Source organism: Rattus norvegicus, chromosome 8, assembly GCF_021556685.1.
Source record: "Rattus norvegicus strain SHRSP/BbbUtx chromosome 8, alternate assembly SHRSP_T2T, whole genome shotgun sequence".
NCBI lineage: Eukaryota > Metazoa > Chordata > Mammalia > Rodentia > Muridae > Rattus > Rattus norvegicus.
In genome coordinates, this window is record NC_141541.1 from 65,730,365 (window position 1) to 65,748,180 (window position 17,816).

Below are 17,816 nucleotides of genomic sequence, written 5' to 3' on the forward strand. Positions count from 1 at the left end.
CAGAGGGGAGGTGTCGAGTCGCGCTTCCGGCGGGCAGCACTGGGGCTGTGTGGAGTCCCGCCTTGCCGCCCCTCGAGCGCCCCCAGCTTCGCTGCTGGCCGGAACCTGCACCCCAAACCAGGAAACACCTGGCGGCGGGCGCGGGATGGCTGGGTCCGGCTGGGGTCTCCCTCGGCTGGACGGTTTCATCCTTACCGAGCGCCTGGGCAGTGGCACGTACGCCACGGTGTACAAGGCCTACGCCAAGGTGGGTGTGGGCGGGTTGTGCCCGAAGTGTCCGGGCGCTGGGCACTCGGCTCCTGTGCCAGCCAACTCCCTGCAATCCCGGCTGGGTGACAGGCCAAGCTGTGCAGGAAAGGCGACCACCTTGAGAGCAGTAAGGCCAGCGGCTGCCTGGCACCAGGCGGATGGAGGAGGCGGGAGCTAACCGCCCCTTTTAGGTTTTAAAAAAACCACGCCAGTTTGGTCTGGAGGGGCGGGCGTGACCTAAGGGAACCTCGCTATCAGTGGTTGAAGAACCGGCTCGGCACGGAAGTTGCCTTAGGACTGGGAGGAGTCTAGGGTCAGACTCCCAGGAGGAAGCACCAGTTAGAATGCAGAGTGGCTAGCTCTTTAAATAGTGACACCCACCCCCGCGCCACTCTAGAAAGTGATGCCATAGGTTAGAAGCATGGCATTGGCACTTGCCATGCTGGGGTGGGAAGCCAGGATTCCAGAGATGCCTCATTGATTTGAGAAGTTGAAACTGGGAAATTTGGAGACCCGAGGAGAGTGGACAGACCCAGACAGGGAAAGGTTGCTGAGGGAACCAGAGCCCACTCCAGCCCGTGGGGTCGGCCCCTTCAAGACAGAGACCCCAAATTTCCTGTACCACAGAAGGCTACTCGGGAAGTGGTAGCCATAAAATGCGTGGCCAAGAAAAGTCTCAACAAGGCGTCAGTGGAAAACCTCCTGACTGAGATTGAGATCCTCAAGGGCATTCGGCACCCCCATATCGTGCAGCTGAAAGACTTCCAGGTCTGAGCCTGGGATGGGGTTCCCTCCAAAGGAGGCTGAGGAAGGGACACTGCCTAAAGCTGTCTCTTTACTTTCAACCACAGTGGGACAATGACAATATCTACCTCATCATGGAGTTCTGTGCAGGGGGTGACCTGTCTCGCTTCATCCATACCCGCAGGATTCTGCCTGAGAAGGTGGCCCGTGTTTTCATGCAGCAGTTGGGTAAAAAAGCCTGTGGCACACCCCATGCCCTCTTCTCCCCTATTCCAGAGCTTTGCAGTCTCCCATGTGTGTGTCTCTAGCGTTTGTGGGGAATTCAGACTTCCTCATGGTGAACATGATGTAAGAACCTTGTGGAATCTTCCAGGGCCCAGTAGGTGGAACCCAAGTGCTTTAGCAAGGGAGAATGCAAAGTCCAAAAGGGCTTAGGCTTTTCTGGAGGCTCCTTGAAGGGAAGACGATCTTATGAAGGGTGCAAAAAGCAGGCACCTGGGAACTCTTAGAGGTAGCTAGAGTCTTGTGCTTCCCTATATTCTGTAGAACAGCTCTACAGCTGTAAGGGATAGAGGGAGGCCTGGGGAGGGGAGAGGCGGGTAGGAAAGAGGCTCTAACTTATTTGCTCATGGCTGACTCCTCAGCTAGTGCCCTGCAGTTCCTGCATGAACGAAACATCTCTCACTTGGATCTGAAGCCGCAGAACATCCTCCTGAGTTCTTTGGAGAAGCCCCACCTGAAACTGGCAGGTCTGCAGCAGCAGGGCGGTGTTTTAGAGTGGGTAAACCGTAAGCTCCTGGCTGGATAGTGACCGGTCAGGAGCTACAGGGGTGAGCCCATCGCCGAAAGGTAGCTCCCATTCTCAGGCTGCCCACACTTCATGTCCTACAGTGTTGTGGGAGGAGCTAGGGATAAAGTCTGGGTCAGAGTTGGGGTTCAGTCTGGAAATAGTGCCAATGTGTGAACAGCATCCAGGAGCAGTCTATGAGCCAAGACCCAACTTGATCTGCTATTAGAATCAGGGCTCAGTCTGGACAGCTGGGTAGAATACATAGCAGTGGGCAGGTGTTTGTGGCTTCTGATAAGATTTAAAGAATAGACTTGAGTTTGGAGGCCAGAGAGCATGGTATAATTTAGTGCTGGGGTCAAGGGTGGGGCTTTCTGTGGGGATTGCATTTGAGATAGGCTTAGGGAAAAGGTGCTTAAGAGGCCATGTACCATGCGGAGGGTTTCCAGCCCAGAGGGGATAATAGGAGTGCTGTGTGTCAGTAGCACTGGAGAGGTGGCAGGAGTGATGCAGGTGAGTCTGGGGTGGGGAGGAGCTCTGACGGGAATCACAGAGGCAGCTGGGATTTGAGCCCTGTGCCTGGCCTCTTTCTTGCCTGCAGACTTTGGCTTTGCCCAGCATATGTCCCCGTGGGATGAGAAACATGTGCTTCGTGGCTCCCCGCTCTACATGGCTCCTGAGATGGTGTGTCGGCGGCAGTATGACGCGCGTGTGGACCTCTGGTCTGTGGGGGTCATCCTGTACGGTGAGGCCTTTGTTTCCTTGTTGTCCACCCTGAGAGTTACTCTGGGTTTGGGCCAGGCTTCTCTGGGCCTCTCCTGGGTTCTAATGAGAATTAGGGGCTCTGCTCTGAGGGATTTTGGCCCCCTTTCCATGGGTGAGCTGGGCAAGACTTAACCCAGTTCCCTTCCAACCTCCCCTCTGTCTTCTTCCACAGAAGCTCTCTTTGGGCAGCCTCCCTTTGCCTCCAGATCGTTCTCAGAGCTAGAAGAGAAGATTCGTAGCAATCGGGTTATTGAGGTGTGTCTGGCAGGGTCTTGGCATCCACTGGGGATTGAGGGACTCAAGGCCCAGAAGTTTGCTCACCACTGCTACCGACTGCAGTGTAGGCTCTAGCCCTTTCGTGGCAGTGGAGCATGCTCTGCGGTGGAAGCCTAGAATCTGGCCCATTCCTGATCAGCCACAGCAGGCAACAGATGACCAGGTCCAATCTTACCGTAGTCCTGGGCTACATGAAAATGCCCATCTGGTAGGAGCCTGATAAGGGATGCCTGGCTCCCTCCCTGCACATCACCTGGACCTGCCATGTCTCTACCAGATCTCAGATTACCCACCAGCAAACATGTACCCCTTGTGGGGGTTCCCAACGGACCCTGGGCTTTGGGCTCAGATGTTGGAGCCTCATATGATGTGTCCCTGCTCTGTGCCTCTGTAGCTCCCTCTTCGGCCCCAACTCTCCCTAGACTGCCGGGACCTGTTGCAGCGACTTCTAGAGCGGGACCCCAGCCATCGAATCTCCTTTCAGGACTTCTTTGCCCACCCCTGGGTGGACCTGGAGCACATGCCTAGTGGGGAGAGCCTGGCACAAGCAGTAAGCAGACCGATGGGGATAGGGTGGGCAGGGTCTCATGCGCCCGTTCTTGGTGGTTAATAGGTGACTGGCTCACAGAAGCAGAGCAGGTGGCCACAGGGCATGGGGGTGGGGTTGCTGACTGGCACTGGTTGCTGTGGCATTAGGAGGGTAGGTCTGACCGCCGATCCTCCAATCCCCCAGACAGCCCTTGTGGTGGAGGCCGTGAAGAAGGACCAGGAGGGGGACGCTGCTGCTGCCCTGTCACTCTACTGCAAGGCCCTGGACTTCTTTGTACCTGCACTACACTGTGAGGCCCAGGCCATTCCTATAACCTGGGTGCAGAGGGTGCAGGAGTTGGGTCATGCTCCCCATGCAGAGATTAGGGGAGACAGTGCAGAAGATCAACCTGGAACTTAGTATCTGAGGATTGCAGCAGGCTTACTGTGGGGTAGGCTTCCAGTACAGATTCCTCATATGAACCCTTTACCTTCTGCAGACGAAGTGGATGCCCAGAGGAAAGAGGCGATTAAGGCGAAGGTGGGTGATCTCCCCAGGAGAAAACGGGTGGACCTCTGAAAAATGGCATTCTTAGATTTGAAACCACTCTCACAAGACAAGGCTGGGGGAAGTGAATGAGCCAGGCTAGCTTGTTTGTATCTGACATGGTTAGTGTGAGGCAGCCACTAAGGGACCAGAGGCATCGGAGGTGGGTGCAGGATAGGGGGATAACCCTCAGCCCCTCATTCTCTTACAGGTGGGGCAGTATGTGTCCAGGGCAGAGGAGCTCAAAGCCATTGTCTCCTCCTCCAATCAGGCCCTGCTAAGGCAGGGCACAACTGGCCAAGAGCTGCTGCGAGGTAGGCTTCGGTTCCTGGTCTGTGCATAAGTCCTGGCACTCCCACTCCATCTCCAGGGAGACTGACAGGGCCTTCCTATGCAAAACAACAGGCTGCTCCCTCACTAAGAGCCTTTACTCTCACATCAGAGATGGCCCGTGACAAGCCACGCCTCCTAGCTGCCCTGGAAGTGGCCTCAGCTGCCATGGCCAAGGTTTGTGCTCATTGGGAGGAGTCCAGGTGGGACAGGAGGGAAACCAAGGCACAATATGGAATGTGTTGCCCCTCTGGCTGTAGGAGGAGGAAGCTGGCAAAGAGCAGGATGCCCTGGACCTGTACCAGCACAGCCTCGGGGAGCTGCTACTGCTGTTGGCAGGTAAGGCCCCAGCACCGATACTGCCCCTACCTCTGGCTACCCTATCCTTACCATCTTCCCTTCCTTACAGCAGAAGCCCCAGGCCGAAGGCGGGAGCTCCTTCACACTGAGGTACTCAGTGGGGCTGGGAGTCAGGACGTTCTCCTTCCCCTCCTCCTACTCAGGTCTGTGGGACCTCCTTAGATTGCATATGGAGTTTCCCTGCCTCAGAATTGTGAGGTCAATGACCCAGGACTTAAGTGCCTGGATAAACCAAAAGTCTGCCAGACTCCTGCAACAGGGAAGTCTTCCTAGAGAAGAGAACAAATAGAGTTATCAGACAAGGCCATTCTAATGAGACAGGGTTCTGGGGAGCACCAGGGGTGGGGAGGCACTTGACTTGAACCCTCCTCACGTCTGCACATGTCTTCTCTTGGCAGGTTCAGAACCTCATGGCTCGAGCTGAATACCTGAAGGAGCAGATCAAGGTGGGCATGAGCGAGCCACACTGGGCAGTGGGTTGTGGGTTCCTCCTCTCTGTGGTTGTGTGTGCACCCAGGCTTCCGACTCTAACTGACTCTGCCTTAGCCCTTGCTCTGCTTTTCATCCCACAGATCAGGGAATCTCACTGGGAAGCAGAGAGTCTGGACAAAGAGGGGCTGTCGGAGTCTGTTCGAAGTTGTAAGTCCTGCCCTGGGGTCTGACAGCCCATAGCAAGGTTATAGGTTCTGGCTCTCTTGTCAGAGACCCAAACCTGACCTTGCTCTTTCACCTGTGTTAGCTTGCACACTGCAGTGACTCCAGAAGAACCTGTGCATGGAACATGAACCTAGAGAGAAGCTTCGTACCAAGCCAGGTTGATGCCTGTGCACCTGGGACCTCTGGATGAGCTCCTCCCACCTCCTAGTTCCCAGCATTCCTCAGTGTTCTCCACCCTTGGGGCATCTGGTGGCAGGTGTACTAAACTCTGGGAGAATTACTTTAATATGACTTTGTCATTAGGTGATGGCTGACCTAAGCCTGTTAGCTTTAGGACACCATCACCCTGTTGTTTTTTTCTGCAAAGAGGGCATCATATCTCTTCAAGACACTTCAGTTCCTTCCCTACTACCAAGCAGCTGCTGTACCTGGGCCAACCCTTCCTGGGAACCTGTATTCCAACCCTACTTTCTTCTTGCACTGGAATGGGACAGTCTGATACCCTCAGGGACTACCTACCCTACAGTATGCACTCAGCCCCACAGACTCTCCAGTCTTCCTGGGAGCTCACAGCCGCCCTCCTTTTCAGTTCTTTAAGACAATCCATCATGCATGAGAGTCGTGTCTTTTGTCAAGGTGGAGTACCTGTGAGAATTCCAGACCTGTCCTTGCCTTGGCATGGAGGAGGGGGTCTGCAAACCCCTTCTTACAGCTCGCTTTGAGGGGATATGCCCCACTAGTCACATGGTGGGCCCTGAGCTAGAGCTGGGTCTTGGCTGAGTCTTCCCTTCTGTCCTGTTAAACTGTGGAAACATCCACAGCTTACACCCTGTGTGAGCTGGAGAAGAACTTACATACCTGGAGTTACTGGGGGATTTTTTTTTAACAGTACCCCCAATCATCATCTTGTTTCAGATTTTTCAAATTCTTATTGAAGGCTGATCTTGAATAAGGTGCAAGGGAGCTGTTCTGCCACAGATGACCCCATATGACAAGCGCTGAATGTCCCTTTCTTTCTTCCTTTCTTCCTTTCTTTCTTTCTTTCTTTCTTTCTTTCTTTCTTTCTTTCTTTCTGTGTGTAGGTGTGGTGTGTGTGTGTGTGTGTGTGTGTGTGTGTGTGTGTGTGTGTGTATGAAGGGTTATTTCTAAAGTTAGAGAATATTGGTGATTTCCAATCATTCTGCCCTAACTGCCTCCTTAGGACAAAGTGAAACATCCTCCTGGCTAGAGGCTGGATGTATGTCAAGAATGTAGATCATTGTTTCTCTATTAAATTATTTTCCATATTTATGCACCTCTTCTTGCCTTGGAAAAATAGGTGAAGTCACCCTGCTCATAACCAGAAAAGGTTGGGGAGCCTGGGTAGTGTGGTCCCAGAGGGACATGACTGTATGTCTGCCTTTCGCCTTTAGTCTCTGGGGATCCCAGAGTTCTGCTGACTGCCACCATTCCTGCCAACCACCTAGTATGTGTTGTTGGGAGCAGGGGGGCAGGATGGACAGGCCTGGGAACCCAACCAGGCCTTTTCTCTCCATACTTCCCCACAGTGGCAGATGGTAGCTCTCGAGGACAGTCCTCTCTAGACCGTCCATCCCACCCTGCACTTCCACCAGGCGCCTCCTCACTCTGAGCCAACAGTGAGTCAGCAAGCTGGGTTTTAGGAAGAGGGGATCTTTAAGGGTTTCTTCTCATATCTAGTCCCCGAGAGATCAGGGTAATTTCTAACAGTCCCTCACCTTAATTATCCTCAGGCCTATTACCGTGGGTCTGATACAGGAGGAACAAGACAGAATGAATCAATCCCCTGAAGCCTTTGGCCTAGCCATTGCGGGACAGTGTAGAGCAGTGTCCTATAGGGCAGCTGGAGCTGCTGAAGTCCCTACTGGTTCCATTCCTTGGCCCAATGCTTAGACTGTACAGTTGGGTTATTGGTGAATGAGCCCAGTAGGACTTTTACAAGATGGTGTGTGTAGGCCTGGTATATAGCACAAGTACAATAAAATATTATTTTCAAATGTAGGGAGAAAAACGTACTTGAGATTTTCTTTGGAAATAAAGCAGATGAAAAGTTTCAGTAAGAAAGATTAGGGAAAGGAAGAAGGGGGTGACTGGAGAGGCCTGGCTGGGAGGGGACAGGATGACAGGATCGGTGACAGGAAGGGAGAGGGGCATTGTGTCTCCAGACCGTTGTTTACTGTGGCGACTGCACCTCCCAGCTGGCTGGGAACAGGGGCCTGAAATTCTTACACAGGGTGTCAAGCAATGGGCCCGCAAGAGGCGCCCAACGCAGGAGGAGCATGGGAATCTTTGGCCCTCCCACACATTGAATTGATGTCCTCCAGGCTGTTCCCTGTGAAGCAGGGAGGCAGGCAGTCTAGGAGCCGGAGCAAGTGGGGAGTAGGCTCCAGAGAGTTCCCCCTGGTGGCACGGGCTTAAAGGAAACTTCAGATCGGCTTTTCAAATATTTTTCATTTGAGAGACGGAGAATCGCTGCCACTTCTTCAAGGCTTTCAAATATGTCCATCCAGGAGCTTCACCTCCTTGCCGTCCCATCTCCGCTCTCTGACTAGGAGACTGAGCCAAGGTCAACTACCCGGCCTCCACCTCCTATTTTCCCATGGTCCTGCCCTAGAAGGAGCAGATGAGCCTTTGGAATAGACCACCGGAACCAGGTGTCTCTGGGCCCAGCCTGCCCCGCCCCCACAACCTGTTTTTTTCATTTTATTTCCCACTGGGGACATAGGAAAGGATGTAAGTTATCTGAAAGGAAGGAATCCAGCCCCAGAGGCCAAGTACCTGGCCCCAACTATGAGACTGAGGCAGGAGGAATGAGACACATCAATGGCCACTCTCCCCCCCACTGTAAGTTGCACTACCAAGCTATCCCTCGAAGTACCACACACGCAGAAACAAAGTCTTGTCCAAGCTCACAGGTAGACCTACATTCGCCATTGTAGAAATGCCGGCACAGGTCTTGCCGAGTGAGGCAGAGGCGGCCTCAGCCTTGTTGTGCCCCTGGACCCAGGCCAAAGGGCTCCCCATGCCTTATACAAACCGGGACTGGCAATGGCTGGCAGTCACAGGGTTAGAGGCAGGACAGTGGGCTCCACAGCTCCACGACCCTGCTGGAACCTCAGCTCTGTGGGACAGAGGACAGAAGCTCCTGCTTCCCCGCGCTGAGCCAGAGCATCAGCTGGGTCAATAGGCACTGTCAGAAGCTCAGCTGGACAAGTGAACATGCCCCAGATGTCCCCAGTGCCTGCCTGGGGCTTCCAGTGTCTGAAGAGGGACCATCTGGCTGTTGGGGGAAAAGGGAGATCCTGCACATTCCGAACCCTGGCCACCCTCCCTACCCCCGCCCTGGGAAACAGCTGGCCTTAGAAAAACACTTGTTATTCCTGCACTACTCTTCCCACTGGGGACTGGGCCTGAGCTGCCTGGGTGGGTGGGAAGCAGGAGAAGGGGACCGGAGGCTCCTTGGGTAGGACCCCGGGGTGCCGCTAAGTTCTCTGGAGTTCTGAGTGTTGTAGAGCCAGAGACCTCAATCTGTACACTGTGGGGTACAAGGGTCAGGCTGTGTGTTTTGATCTCCCCTGTCCTGGGATATTCTTCCCTCAGAATCCTCACCCATCTTGGGAATTCTTCCTTGTTTTTCCTTAGGAAGAACAGGGCTGGAGAGACGGCTCAGTGGTTAAAAGCACTGACCGCGGGGCTGGGGATTTAGCTCAGTGGTAGAGCGCTTACCTAGGTAAGCGCAAGGCCCTGGGTTCGGTCCCCAGCTCCGAAAAAAAGAACCAAAAAAAAAAAAAAAAAAAAAAAAAAAAAAAGCACTGACCGCTTTTCCAGGGGTCCTGAGTTCAAACCCCAGCAACCACATGGTGGCTCGCAACCATCTACAATGTGATTGGTGACCTGTTGTCCTGGTGTGTCTGAAGACAGCTACAGTGTACTTATATGTAATAAATAAATCTTTTTTTTTTTTAAAAGAAATCTACACTTGCTGGGGGTGGGGGTGGGGAGGGCAGATAAAAAGAATTTGGGTCAGAAAGACTTTTTTCATCACCTCTGGACATTTCCGGTGTCCCACAGGGTGAGAAGGAAAGAGGGCGAAAGGATGGGAGTCAGGAAAGAGGCCTGAAGCATTAAGGCTTATTTGGAGAGGAAGGGGTTAGGCGCTGTTAAAAGGGAACTGTTGGGGGTCAGTGGCTTCCTTTGTGGCCTTTACTTCATACCAGATAATCCTGGAACATGTGACTATAAAATAAGAGCATGGAAACAGGACGGAGTAAGCTGGGACTTGTTTGGCTCCGTCCAGGGCCTGTGCAGAAGACAGCTCCAGCTTGGCTGGGTTAGCTGCTCCCTTTAAAGGGCGTGAAACTAGGAATGTGCGTGGTATTGGGGGATGGGGACGCAGATCAGCACAGGGACAGGGAGAAAAATCCATAGCATAGCCGATGCAGATGGGCGGGTGACTCTCAGTCCGCTCACCTTACCCATCTTTGCCTGAGCTTCAAACTGGCTCTTTTGCCCCAGAGCCTCCTCTGCTCCATTCCAGGGACACTGAAGACAGCTCAGGGTCTCTTGGGGTTCCTGGGATGTGAATGGAGTATCAGTGAGGAGACAGAGTCCCCTCCCACCTCCTGACCCCAGGCGCCAAACAGCCCTGCTTTGACAGGGTTCAGTGAGTGTCCCCAAGCACCCCTACCACCTGACCTGCCATGCTGGCCTCCTTCTCAGCCAGCAAAGCACTGAGGGGGAAGGGGCTGTCCGATCCCATTAGGCAGAAGGCCCCTGAGGGTGGAGGGCTGACGTGGACCCTGCTGTTGATGCGGCTGAGGCAGCCTATGCTCCACCACCCCCAGCTTGGGGCTCCTTTGGGAAGGTCAGAAAAGGGTTTTTGTCAAGTGGCTGCTAAGCCCTTCCTCAGGGGGTGGACCAGGAGCATCTGAGAGATGCAGGTGCCTCCCTAGGATGCTCAAAGGATGCGCCTTAATGACAGCTTCAAGCAGCTCCCCCTCAGGGCGTGGATTCCTTCTGTCCTCACCCTCTCAATGTTTCCTTCCTCTTTCAGCTCTCCCACTCAACATTACCTTCCTTTCCATGTTCTTATTTTATAGGGAGACCTAATAGGAACTTTGCCCTTGAAAACAAACTGCTTTTGCTGCCTGTAATACTGAGGGCTTCCCCACAGGCTAGCACTTATTCTGTGAGGCCAAGAGGCACCAGGTGCCTGTAGCACTTTTCTTCTGCCCGGCAAGCCCCTGGGATGACCTACTAGAGCAGCTACTTGGGACTTCCAGAATGCCAGCACTACTCTGAGTATGATGACATCTAGAGTTTTTATTTAGGAAAAAACATTTTGGGTTGGGGATTTAGCTCAGTGGTAGAGCGCTTGCCTAGTAAGCGCAAGGCCCTGGGTTTGGTCCCCAGCTCCGAAAAAAAGAAAAAAAAACATTTTTTTCCTTTTATTCCTCATTAAAGTCACATGTAGTGCTGTTGTACATCTGTAATCCTAGCCCTTGGGAGGCTAGCTTGGGCTATGTAGTGAGATCCCATTTCTAACACAAAGGGGCTGGAGAGAATGCTCAGTGCTTTTCCAGACACAAATTCAATTCCCAGCACCCACATGGCAACTCAAAACCGTCTGTAACTCCAGGCACAGGGATATCTGACCCCCTCTTCTGACCTCCTTGGTCACCAGGCACACATGTGCAAATACATAACAGTGTGCAGGCAAACATTCATATACATAAAATAATAAAATTAAATTTAAAACCCCACCAAACACAGGTGAGAATGCAGCCAGTTGGTGCCTAACACGCACAAAGCTCTTGGCTAGGTTTCAAGCACAGCTGAAACTAGGTGTGATGATCCGTTCCTGTAATCAGAGTACCTGGGAAGTTGAGGCAAGATGGTTAGAAGTCCAAGATCGGGGCTGGGGATTTAGCTCAGTGGTAGAGCGCTTACCTAGGAAGCGCAAGGCCCTGGGTTCGGTCCCCAGCTCCGGAAAAAAAAAAAAAAGAAGTCCAAGATCATCCCTGCCTACCTAGGAGTTTGAGGCTAGCCTGAGCTACACAAGATTCTGTCTGGAAGAAAACAAAATGACAATAATACCAACTAACACAGAGAGAGAGATGGAGAGAAGGAGGAAGGGAGGTGAGAAGGAAGGAGGGAGGGAGGGACACAAAGAGAAGAAATCTGACTGAAACTAATTCACTGCATAAACACAAACACAAACTTTGAGGGCACCAGCTTACCACCTCAGGCCACCTCCCTGCGAGGTGGGACTAACACTGTCTTCACCAGCAGGTCTCACTCAGTGTAGCATGACTGCTGGTGCCTCCGCCTCTGTTACTTTAAAGAATGTGTTACCACAGCTGATAAGCGTCATTCTCAGGGGCCGTGGGTGAGGCTGAGTGGCAGACCACTTGCCTTAGTATGCAGTGTGTGAGGCCCTGAGTCCCCAGCACTGCCAGGAGGAGGAGGGGGCAGGGACAAATGGCCACTCTTTGAAATACATGTTATTATTCTTGGGGAAGAGAACTCTTCATTTTACCAAGAGGAACGCAGGCTCAGGGACCTACTGAAGTACACACACAGAGCCAGGCTGGGGCACAATCACCCTTTCTTCTCTGTTTCACGCTCCATCTCTGAGGTGAGGGGAAAGTACAGGACCAGTGTTAGAGACAGCCCCTTCTCTGATCTCAGGAAACACCCTAAGGCTCCATCTTCCCGTATACCTCTCCATTCAGCTGCCTCCTGCCACATCCTCCTCACTCTTGGTGCTCAGACTGAACTTCATCCAGCCCAAAGGGCATCTGCTCCCTCAGTGAGACCCCCTTCACCTGCCACCCTGAGAGGCACTCTTACAAGGGCTGTCACTAGAGAGCCCCACAGAAGCCCCCGTTCTTCACCTAGGACCCCCTGAAGCTGCAGGTGAAGAGGCAGATGATACCCCTCAAAGGGCAGGCCTGGGGCCTGTGAACCCCAGGTCAGCAGGAAGTGGGAAGATAGCCACGTCATTTGGAATTTTTATTTTTTGCTGAACAAGAAGAGGAAATTCCAACTATGGACTACAGAGACTTCTACAGGAACAGAACAAAATTTGGCTCAGCCCTGGGCCCAGAGGAGGTCTGGAGCTACTGTTCAGTGCCAGTTCCATACCTGGCACTCTGCCCCTCACACAGCATTGCTCAGTTCCCAGAACCCACAGTGGCAGCTGTGTGATGCTGTGACTGCAGCTGCTGCCCTGCCCAAGAAGGGATGTGGGCTCTGTCCTGAGTGGCCAGGAATGCCAATCGGGACAGAATTTTGGAAATCACTCAGTCCATTCCCATTTTACAGATGATAAGATAAAACTCGGAAAGAGCAAAAGCTTCTAGGATTACGAAGGGAGGGAGGGATAAGAACAGGTCTTCTGTGTGCCCAGAGGCTCGCCTAAGCATCTGAGTGCTGGTATCTGGAGGGGCTGGGAATCCAAGGGATGTGTGTCTGTGTGTGCCAGGATGCATCTGTGGCAAACGAGCCGGGGCTTCTGTGTCTTTCTGTGAGTGCTCTTGTGTGAAGAACAGGGGGCTGTACCCAGAGAGGGTTGGGCTAATTCTATCAACTTGGGAAACTTTCCAGGCAGCAGAGGGAGAGAGGGAAGAATAGGAACTTTGCGAGAGAGAGAGAGAGAGAGAGAGAGAGAGAGAGAGAGAGAGAGAGAGAGCTGGACAGCTGGACATGGATGAGAAGGCTCTGAGGCTAGGCTGGGGCAGGGAAAACAGAGCCCAAATGGACTGGAGGTATCTGGAAGTTGAGACACTCACTCTCTTAGCCCTCACATGGGACCGACCCTCTGGCCATCCTAGAGGCAAACCCAGGGGAAGCGGTCACATGATATGGCACTTCTCAGCTGATTGCTTGAGGTCCCCTAGCGTAGTCTGGGCCTTGTCCTTGAGTGAGCTGAGGTCCAAGCCAGGGAGGCTGGCCAGCTGCCCAAGCACAGAGGCCTTATCTTCCTCTTCCTCCGTGTCCTCCTCGATCATCTTGGCTAGCTCCCGAGGCAGTTCCACATCTCCGCCTGCCAGCTGGATCTGGCTTTCATCCGTCTCATTCTGAAGGGAAGAGAGGAGAGACAAGGGCGGAGGTCTGTGAGGACCTAGCAGTACAGGGTACAGAGGCTACCCAGGCTAGGTTCTGGGGCTCTTAATTCCAGAGGGCCATATTCCCCAGAGCTCGGCATCTGCCCCCACATCTGAGTTAAGCCTTTTATGGGTAGACCTGGAGACTTTGCAGACACTCTGTGACAGTCAGTTGAGTCAAGGGTTAAACCATGGCTAACTCCAGAACAAAACTAGTGGCAGGTACCATTTGTCAAGACCTAGCCCATGGCTGACAGTGAGGTAGGTGCGTTTAATGAGTTTTTTAGATTTATTTTATTATTCACGTGTGCACATGTGTGTGGGTGCCCATGGAGGCCTGGACATGGCATCAGACTCCTGGAGCTGGAAGTACTGGTAGTTGTGAACTTCTGTGATGCATTCTGGGAACTAAATGCCAGTCTTCTGCAAGGGCAGCAAACGATTTTAACCACTGAGTCATCTCTCTAGCACCAAGAATGCTTTTACTTTCTGCCATTAAGAAAATACCTAAGAAAATGCTGGGTGTGCATACACCTTTAATTACTTGGGAGGCAGAGGTAAGTGGATCTTTGTGAGTTTGAGGCCAGCCTGGTCTACAGAGCAACAAAGCAAGTTCCAGAGCAGCCAGAGCTACACAAAGAAACCCTGTCTCAAAGCAAGCAAGCAAACGAAACCAACAATATTAGAAAAAGCCAGGAGTGGTAGTGCATGCCTTTAATCCCAGCCCTTGGAAGGCTGAGGCCAGTGGATTTCTATGAGTTCAAAGTCAGCATGGTCTACTGTAGCAAGTTCCAGGTAGCCATGGATGCATACTAAGACTTATCTCAAAACAAACAAACAAACAAACACCAAAAATATGACAAGTGCCTCAACATTATAATCTCAGCACTCAGGAGGTGGAAGCAGAAAGGTTAGGAGTTCAAGGCCATCTTCACCAATATGGGACCTGATATCTCTACTTTACAAATAAAAGAAGAGACTCAGAAAGTTTAAGCAATTTGCCTAAGATCATACAAGCGGGGATCTAGATTCAGGCCTATATCACATATCGGCACCTGTACTCCTTTTGTACCCACTGAGAGCCACCATACTCTGCCCCCCTCCAGGCATCTGGGGGCCATTTGGGATCTCCTCCTGTGTCCTACATAGTTCCATTCATGTCTTGCCTTTTCTTCTAGACTCAAATTTCCTCACAGAGGAGTAATGTCTCTTACGTGATTAGTGTAAGCACTAATGACCCTATTGCTATCTGAACTTGCAGTGCTGCAGACTTTCCTGAGAGACTTCCAAAGGACTTGTGGGAAGTCAGTGACAGCTAGGGGCTCAGCAAATAATTTGTTGGAAGAGTAAACATGACTCCACATAAGCTGATCTCTGCACTTCGGTAGAAAGCAAAGGCCTGGCTTACGGCACTCTACTGCTTGGATCTAACCCAGCTCTAGGTACACAGAGGTGATAACTCTGGGAAGCAGCTTGTCCTGTGTAGGTGTAGCACACTTGTATGCCAGTCTAGAGCTGCAGCATCTTGGGAGGCATAGGGCAGGAGCTGGCTGAGACAAAGACAGGCTCCTTACAGGTAGACCCACATATCCTGAAAAGTAGCCTAAGAACTAGAGTAAGCAGTGCACAGCAGTCACAGGCTTGAGTGCTCCCATCCACTGGCTAAGTCCTCCAGTCTCCCTGAGCTCAGTGTCACAAGCAATGACTAGCAACTCTTGAGAGAGTCAGGTGAGAACATGGTTGAGTACCTGGTGCATAGAAGGGAGGAGCCCATGGCCTCTCTCCTGCCAGCTCTCCATATATTCAGCAGCCCCATGAGAGCTCACTCCCTTATAGAGTCTGCTTTCAGACTTCTCTGGGTCTTCATGGGCCAGGCTTGATCCGGTTCAGAGAGGTGGAAGTGAAGGGGAAAAAAAGGACTGTCCCCAGAAATGCAAACTTGTAACCTTCCAAAGGCCCAGGGTTTGTCTCAAGATCTGTGAGTGCGTGGATGAATGAATGAATGAATGAATGAGAAACGGAAGAAGGTGATCAAGCACCTTGTGACTCCTACAGGCTGAGAGTTGAGGGGTCCTGAGGGAGTCTAGCTCCCAGTGCTCAGGGTCCCAGTAACACTTCACAATTTAGGCTCTGGATACCTTGGGCAGACGGTATTTGTCCCTGAAGTGACTCCGTAGCGTGGCCCGTTCTGCCTTCCTCTGTGTGAACTGTGCGTCTCGCTCCATCCTGCATGGGAAGAGGATACCAGTTGTGATGTCATCTCAGGGGTTGAGAGAAGGTGTGGGGTCTGCAAAGGGGAGGCTAAAATGGCCTGGAAGATCTGGGAGGAGGTTGTATAGCCTTCCAGGCCCCAGCTGGCCTAGTCAGTCACCTCAGACTGGCAGGCTTAGCTTTAGCAACAAACCACCACAGTGTCCTTCCTCTGTGTTCTCCACTCCTACCCATAGAGCAAGAGAGAGCTGACTGGGTGGGAGTCTTGTTCAGTTTCTCTCTCTGTCTCTCTCTGTCTCTCTCTGTCTCTCTCTGTCTCTCTCTCTGAACATCCTTTGCAATCTCTGACTCAAGTCTGTCTTTGCTTCTCTGACAAGCTGTGTGGCGGGGCAATGGGGTTATGTGTACAAGGGTGTGGGGGGGGCAGTCTGACCCTAATTCAGGGCACCACTGTTAACTTTTGGTGTGCCATTTACCTTCTGCTTCTGTAAAGTGGGAAATGAGAAACTTGCAATTTACAAAATAACTGGGATTAAGTAAAGTGACAATAGCCCGACATGTCATGAAGATTTACTATGTGCCAGGTGCTGTACTAAAAAGGTTAACATGCATTAAGTCATTCCATTCTCACAGGCATATACAACAGGTATTGTGATTAGCACTCCCAGTTTTCCAGAAGGGGAAAGCAGTCGCAGAAACGTTAAATGACTTTTCTAAAGTTTGTCAGCTAGTAAGCAAAGCGAGGGTCTGAACCAAGCAACTTCACACCAAAGTTCAGACCCTAGCTCACTCTACCTCCACTCTGCCCTGGAACTACCGCATAGATACTGAGTAGCCTCAGTATCTATGGATACCCCCATCGTGGATCTGTCCCCATGACTCTGAGCCCTGCCAGATGAAAAGTACTTTTCTTACAGCCTCAGGCTCAGAGGAGCCCCAGTTGGAATACATGCGGTTAAGACCAGATCGGATTAAGGGATTACCTATTTCATCAGAGATGCACGTGCATCCTCCCCCACCCCACTCCCCACCCCTGCCATACTCTTTGCCCTTCCCCCAGCTCCCTCTGGGCAGGAGGATGAAGCTGGTACAGGGTCCTGGATTTGAAATGGAATGGCTGTAAAAGCGTCTCTGGGTCAGCATCTCTGACCCAGAGGTGGGTATAGCAGCGTGAGTGTATTTGTGTGGGGGTCACACGAACAAAGAAGGGATTCCACTTACTTCTCCTCCACCAGTTGCTTCTGATACTCCTCATACTCTTCTCGGCTCATGCCCTGTGCTTCGGCTGCAGACTTGTCTCCGTCCCCCTTGTCCTCGCCGCCCCCCAGGCTACCGGTGAGGTTCTTCAGCTGGCCACCCACCATGGACTTCACCATGAACGCCATGGTCTTCTCTGGCCACCGCACCAGGCGCCTGGTTCGTCAGCGACTACTTCAGCACTAAGTCCCGGGGACAGCTCCGGTTGCGAGCTCGCGCCCCAAGCTTTGAGCACTGGTCCCTACCTTCCCAAAACCCTCCTCACGGGGGGCGGGGGGCATGCACGGGGCTGAGAAGCCTGGACCACGTGCCTGCTCCTCACTCCCGCCTTTCCCACGTGCCTTCTTTAGCGCCAGCAAAGCTCTGCTGGCTACTGCTGACAACTGATTAGGGATCGCGGTGGTGGGGTCGCTGCCCTGGGAGAAGGGGCTGCGCTGAAGTGTGCCTTGATTTCCGCTTCCTACCCTCCAATGTCCTCTTCTCCTGGGTCATCCGAAACCAGGACTTCGGCTTGGAGCGCTCGGTAGCAGCAAGGGACAAACACCCCCAGCCTTACCTCCCAGTCCATCCTCCTTCTACCCCCACCTCTAATCTACTGACCCTAGCCTCTACCTCAAAGTGCTCAAGGCTGGGAAGTGGAGAGACCTCAAAGCGCAAGCAGTTATATGGTTCGGTGAGTTTGTGCTCAGTTCCTTTGTCACGTGTCTGCCCTGCTGTCCCTAGAGCCTCAGGGAGTCGGGGAAGGGGAGTGTTGTTTGGGGGTACTGAAAAGATGAGCCAGAAGGAAACGCAGGGATTTGTTCTTGTCCTTGCTGAGTTTAGGGACAGAATTTTGCACAGTTATCTTCCTTGCTCCAGTAGTCCAGAGGGGAAGGGTGTGGGGAGTATCTGGCTCTTGGCCTCCTTGCCTGTCTGCCTTCCTGATACCCACCCAGAGAAGGTAGAAACTATGGGAGACTATGTGAGGCTGGAAGATAAA

At 52.5% G+C, this 17,816-nt stretch overlaps 2 protein-coding genes across 16 annotated transcripts; one reads left to right on the forward strand and one right to left on the reverse strand.

The window, feature by feature from the left end:
• The first annotated feature begins 15 nt into the window (after positions 1–15).
• Positions 16–6,529, forward strand: Ulk3 (unc-51 like kinase 3). 15 transcript variants are annotated; one of them, XR_015626989.1, is made up of 16 exons: positions 16–247; positions 877–1,017; positions 1,101–1,504; positions 1,638–1,742; positions 2,382–2,525; positions 2,718–2,800; positions 3,216–3,371; positions 3,555–3,660; positions 3,850–3,890; positions 4,108–4,210; positions 4,302–4,403; positions 4,487–4,565; positions 4,636–4,676; positions 4,985–5,032; positions 5,159–5,225; positions 5,326–6,529. XR_015626989.1 is itself a non-coding variant. In XM_087563851.1 (16 exons), exons 3-16 carry the CDS (start codon positions 1,465–1,467, stop codon positions 5,340–5,342), a joined length of 1,095 nt encoding a protein of 364 aa, XP_087419977.1. In that variant the 5' UTR covers positions 16–247; positions 877–1,017; positions 1,101–1,464; the 3' UTR covers positions 5,343–6,529. The 15 variants fall into 15 exon arrangements, 6 of the variants coding, with proteins under 6 accessions (XP_087419977.1, XP_087419978.1, XP_087419974.1 ...); XR_015626990.1 differs by having other exon boundaries at positions 4,639–4,676; XR_015626986.1 differs by having other exon boundaries at positions 1,101–1,221.
• Positions 6,530–10,589: 4,060 nt separating this feature from the next.
• Cplx3 (complexin 3) lies at positions 10,590–17,350 on the reverse strand. The gene is given in 3 exon segments (NM_001109295.2): positions 10,590–13,342; positions 15,508–15,595; positions 16,802–17,350. Coding segments are annotated over 3 exon segments (477 nt in total). The 5' UTR covers positions 16,966–17,350; the 3' UTR covers positions 10,590–13,117.
• Between the last annotated feature and the right edge of the window lie 466 nt (positions 17,351–17,816).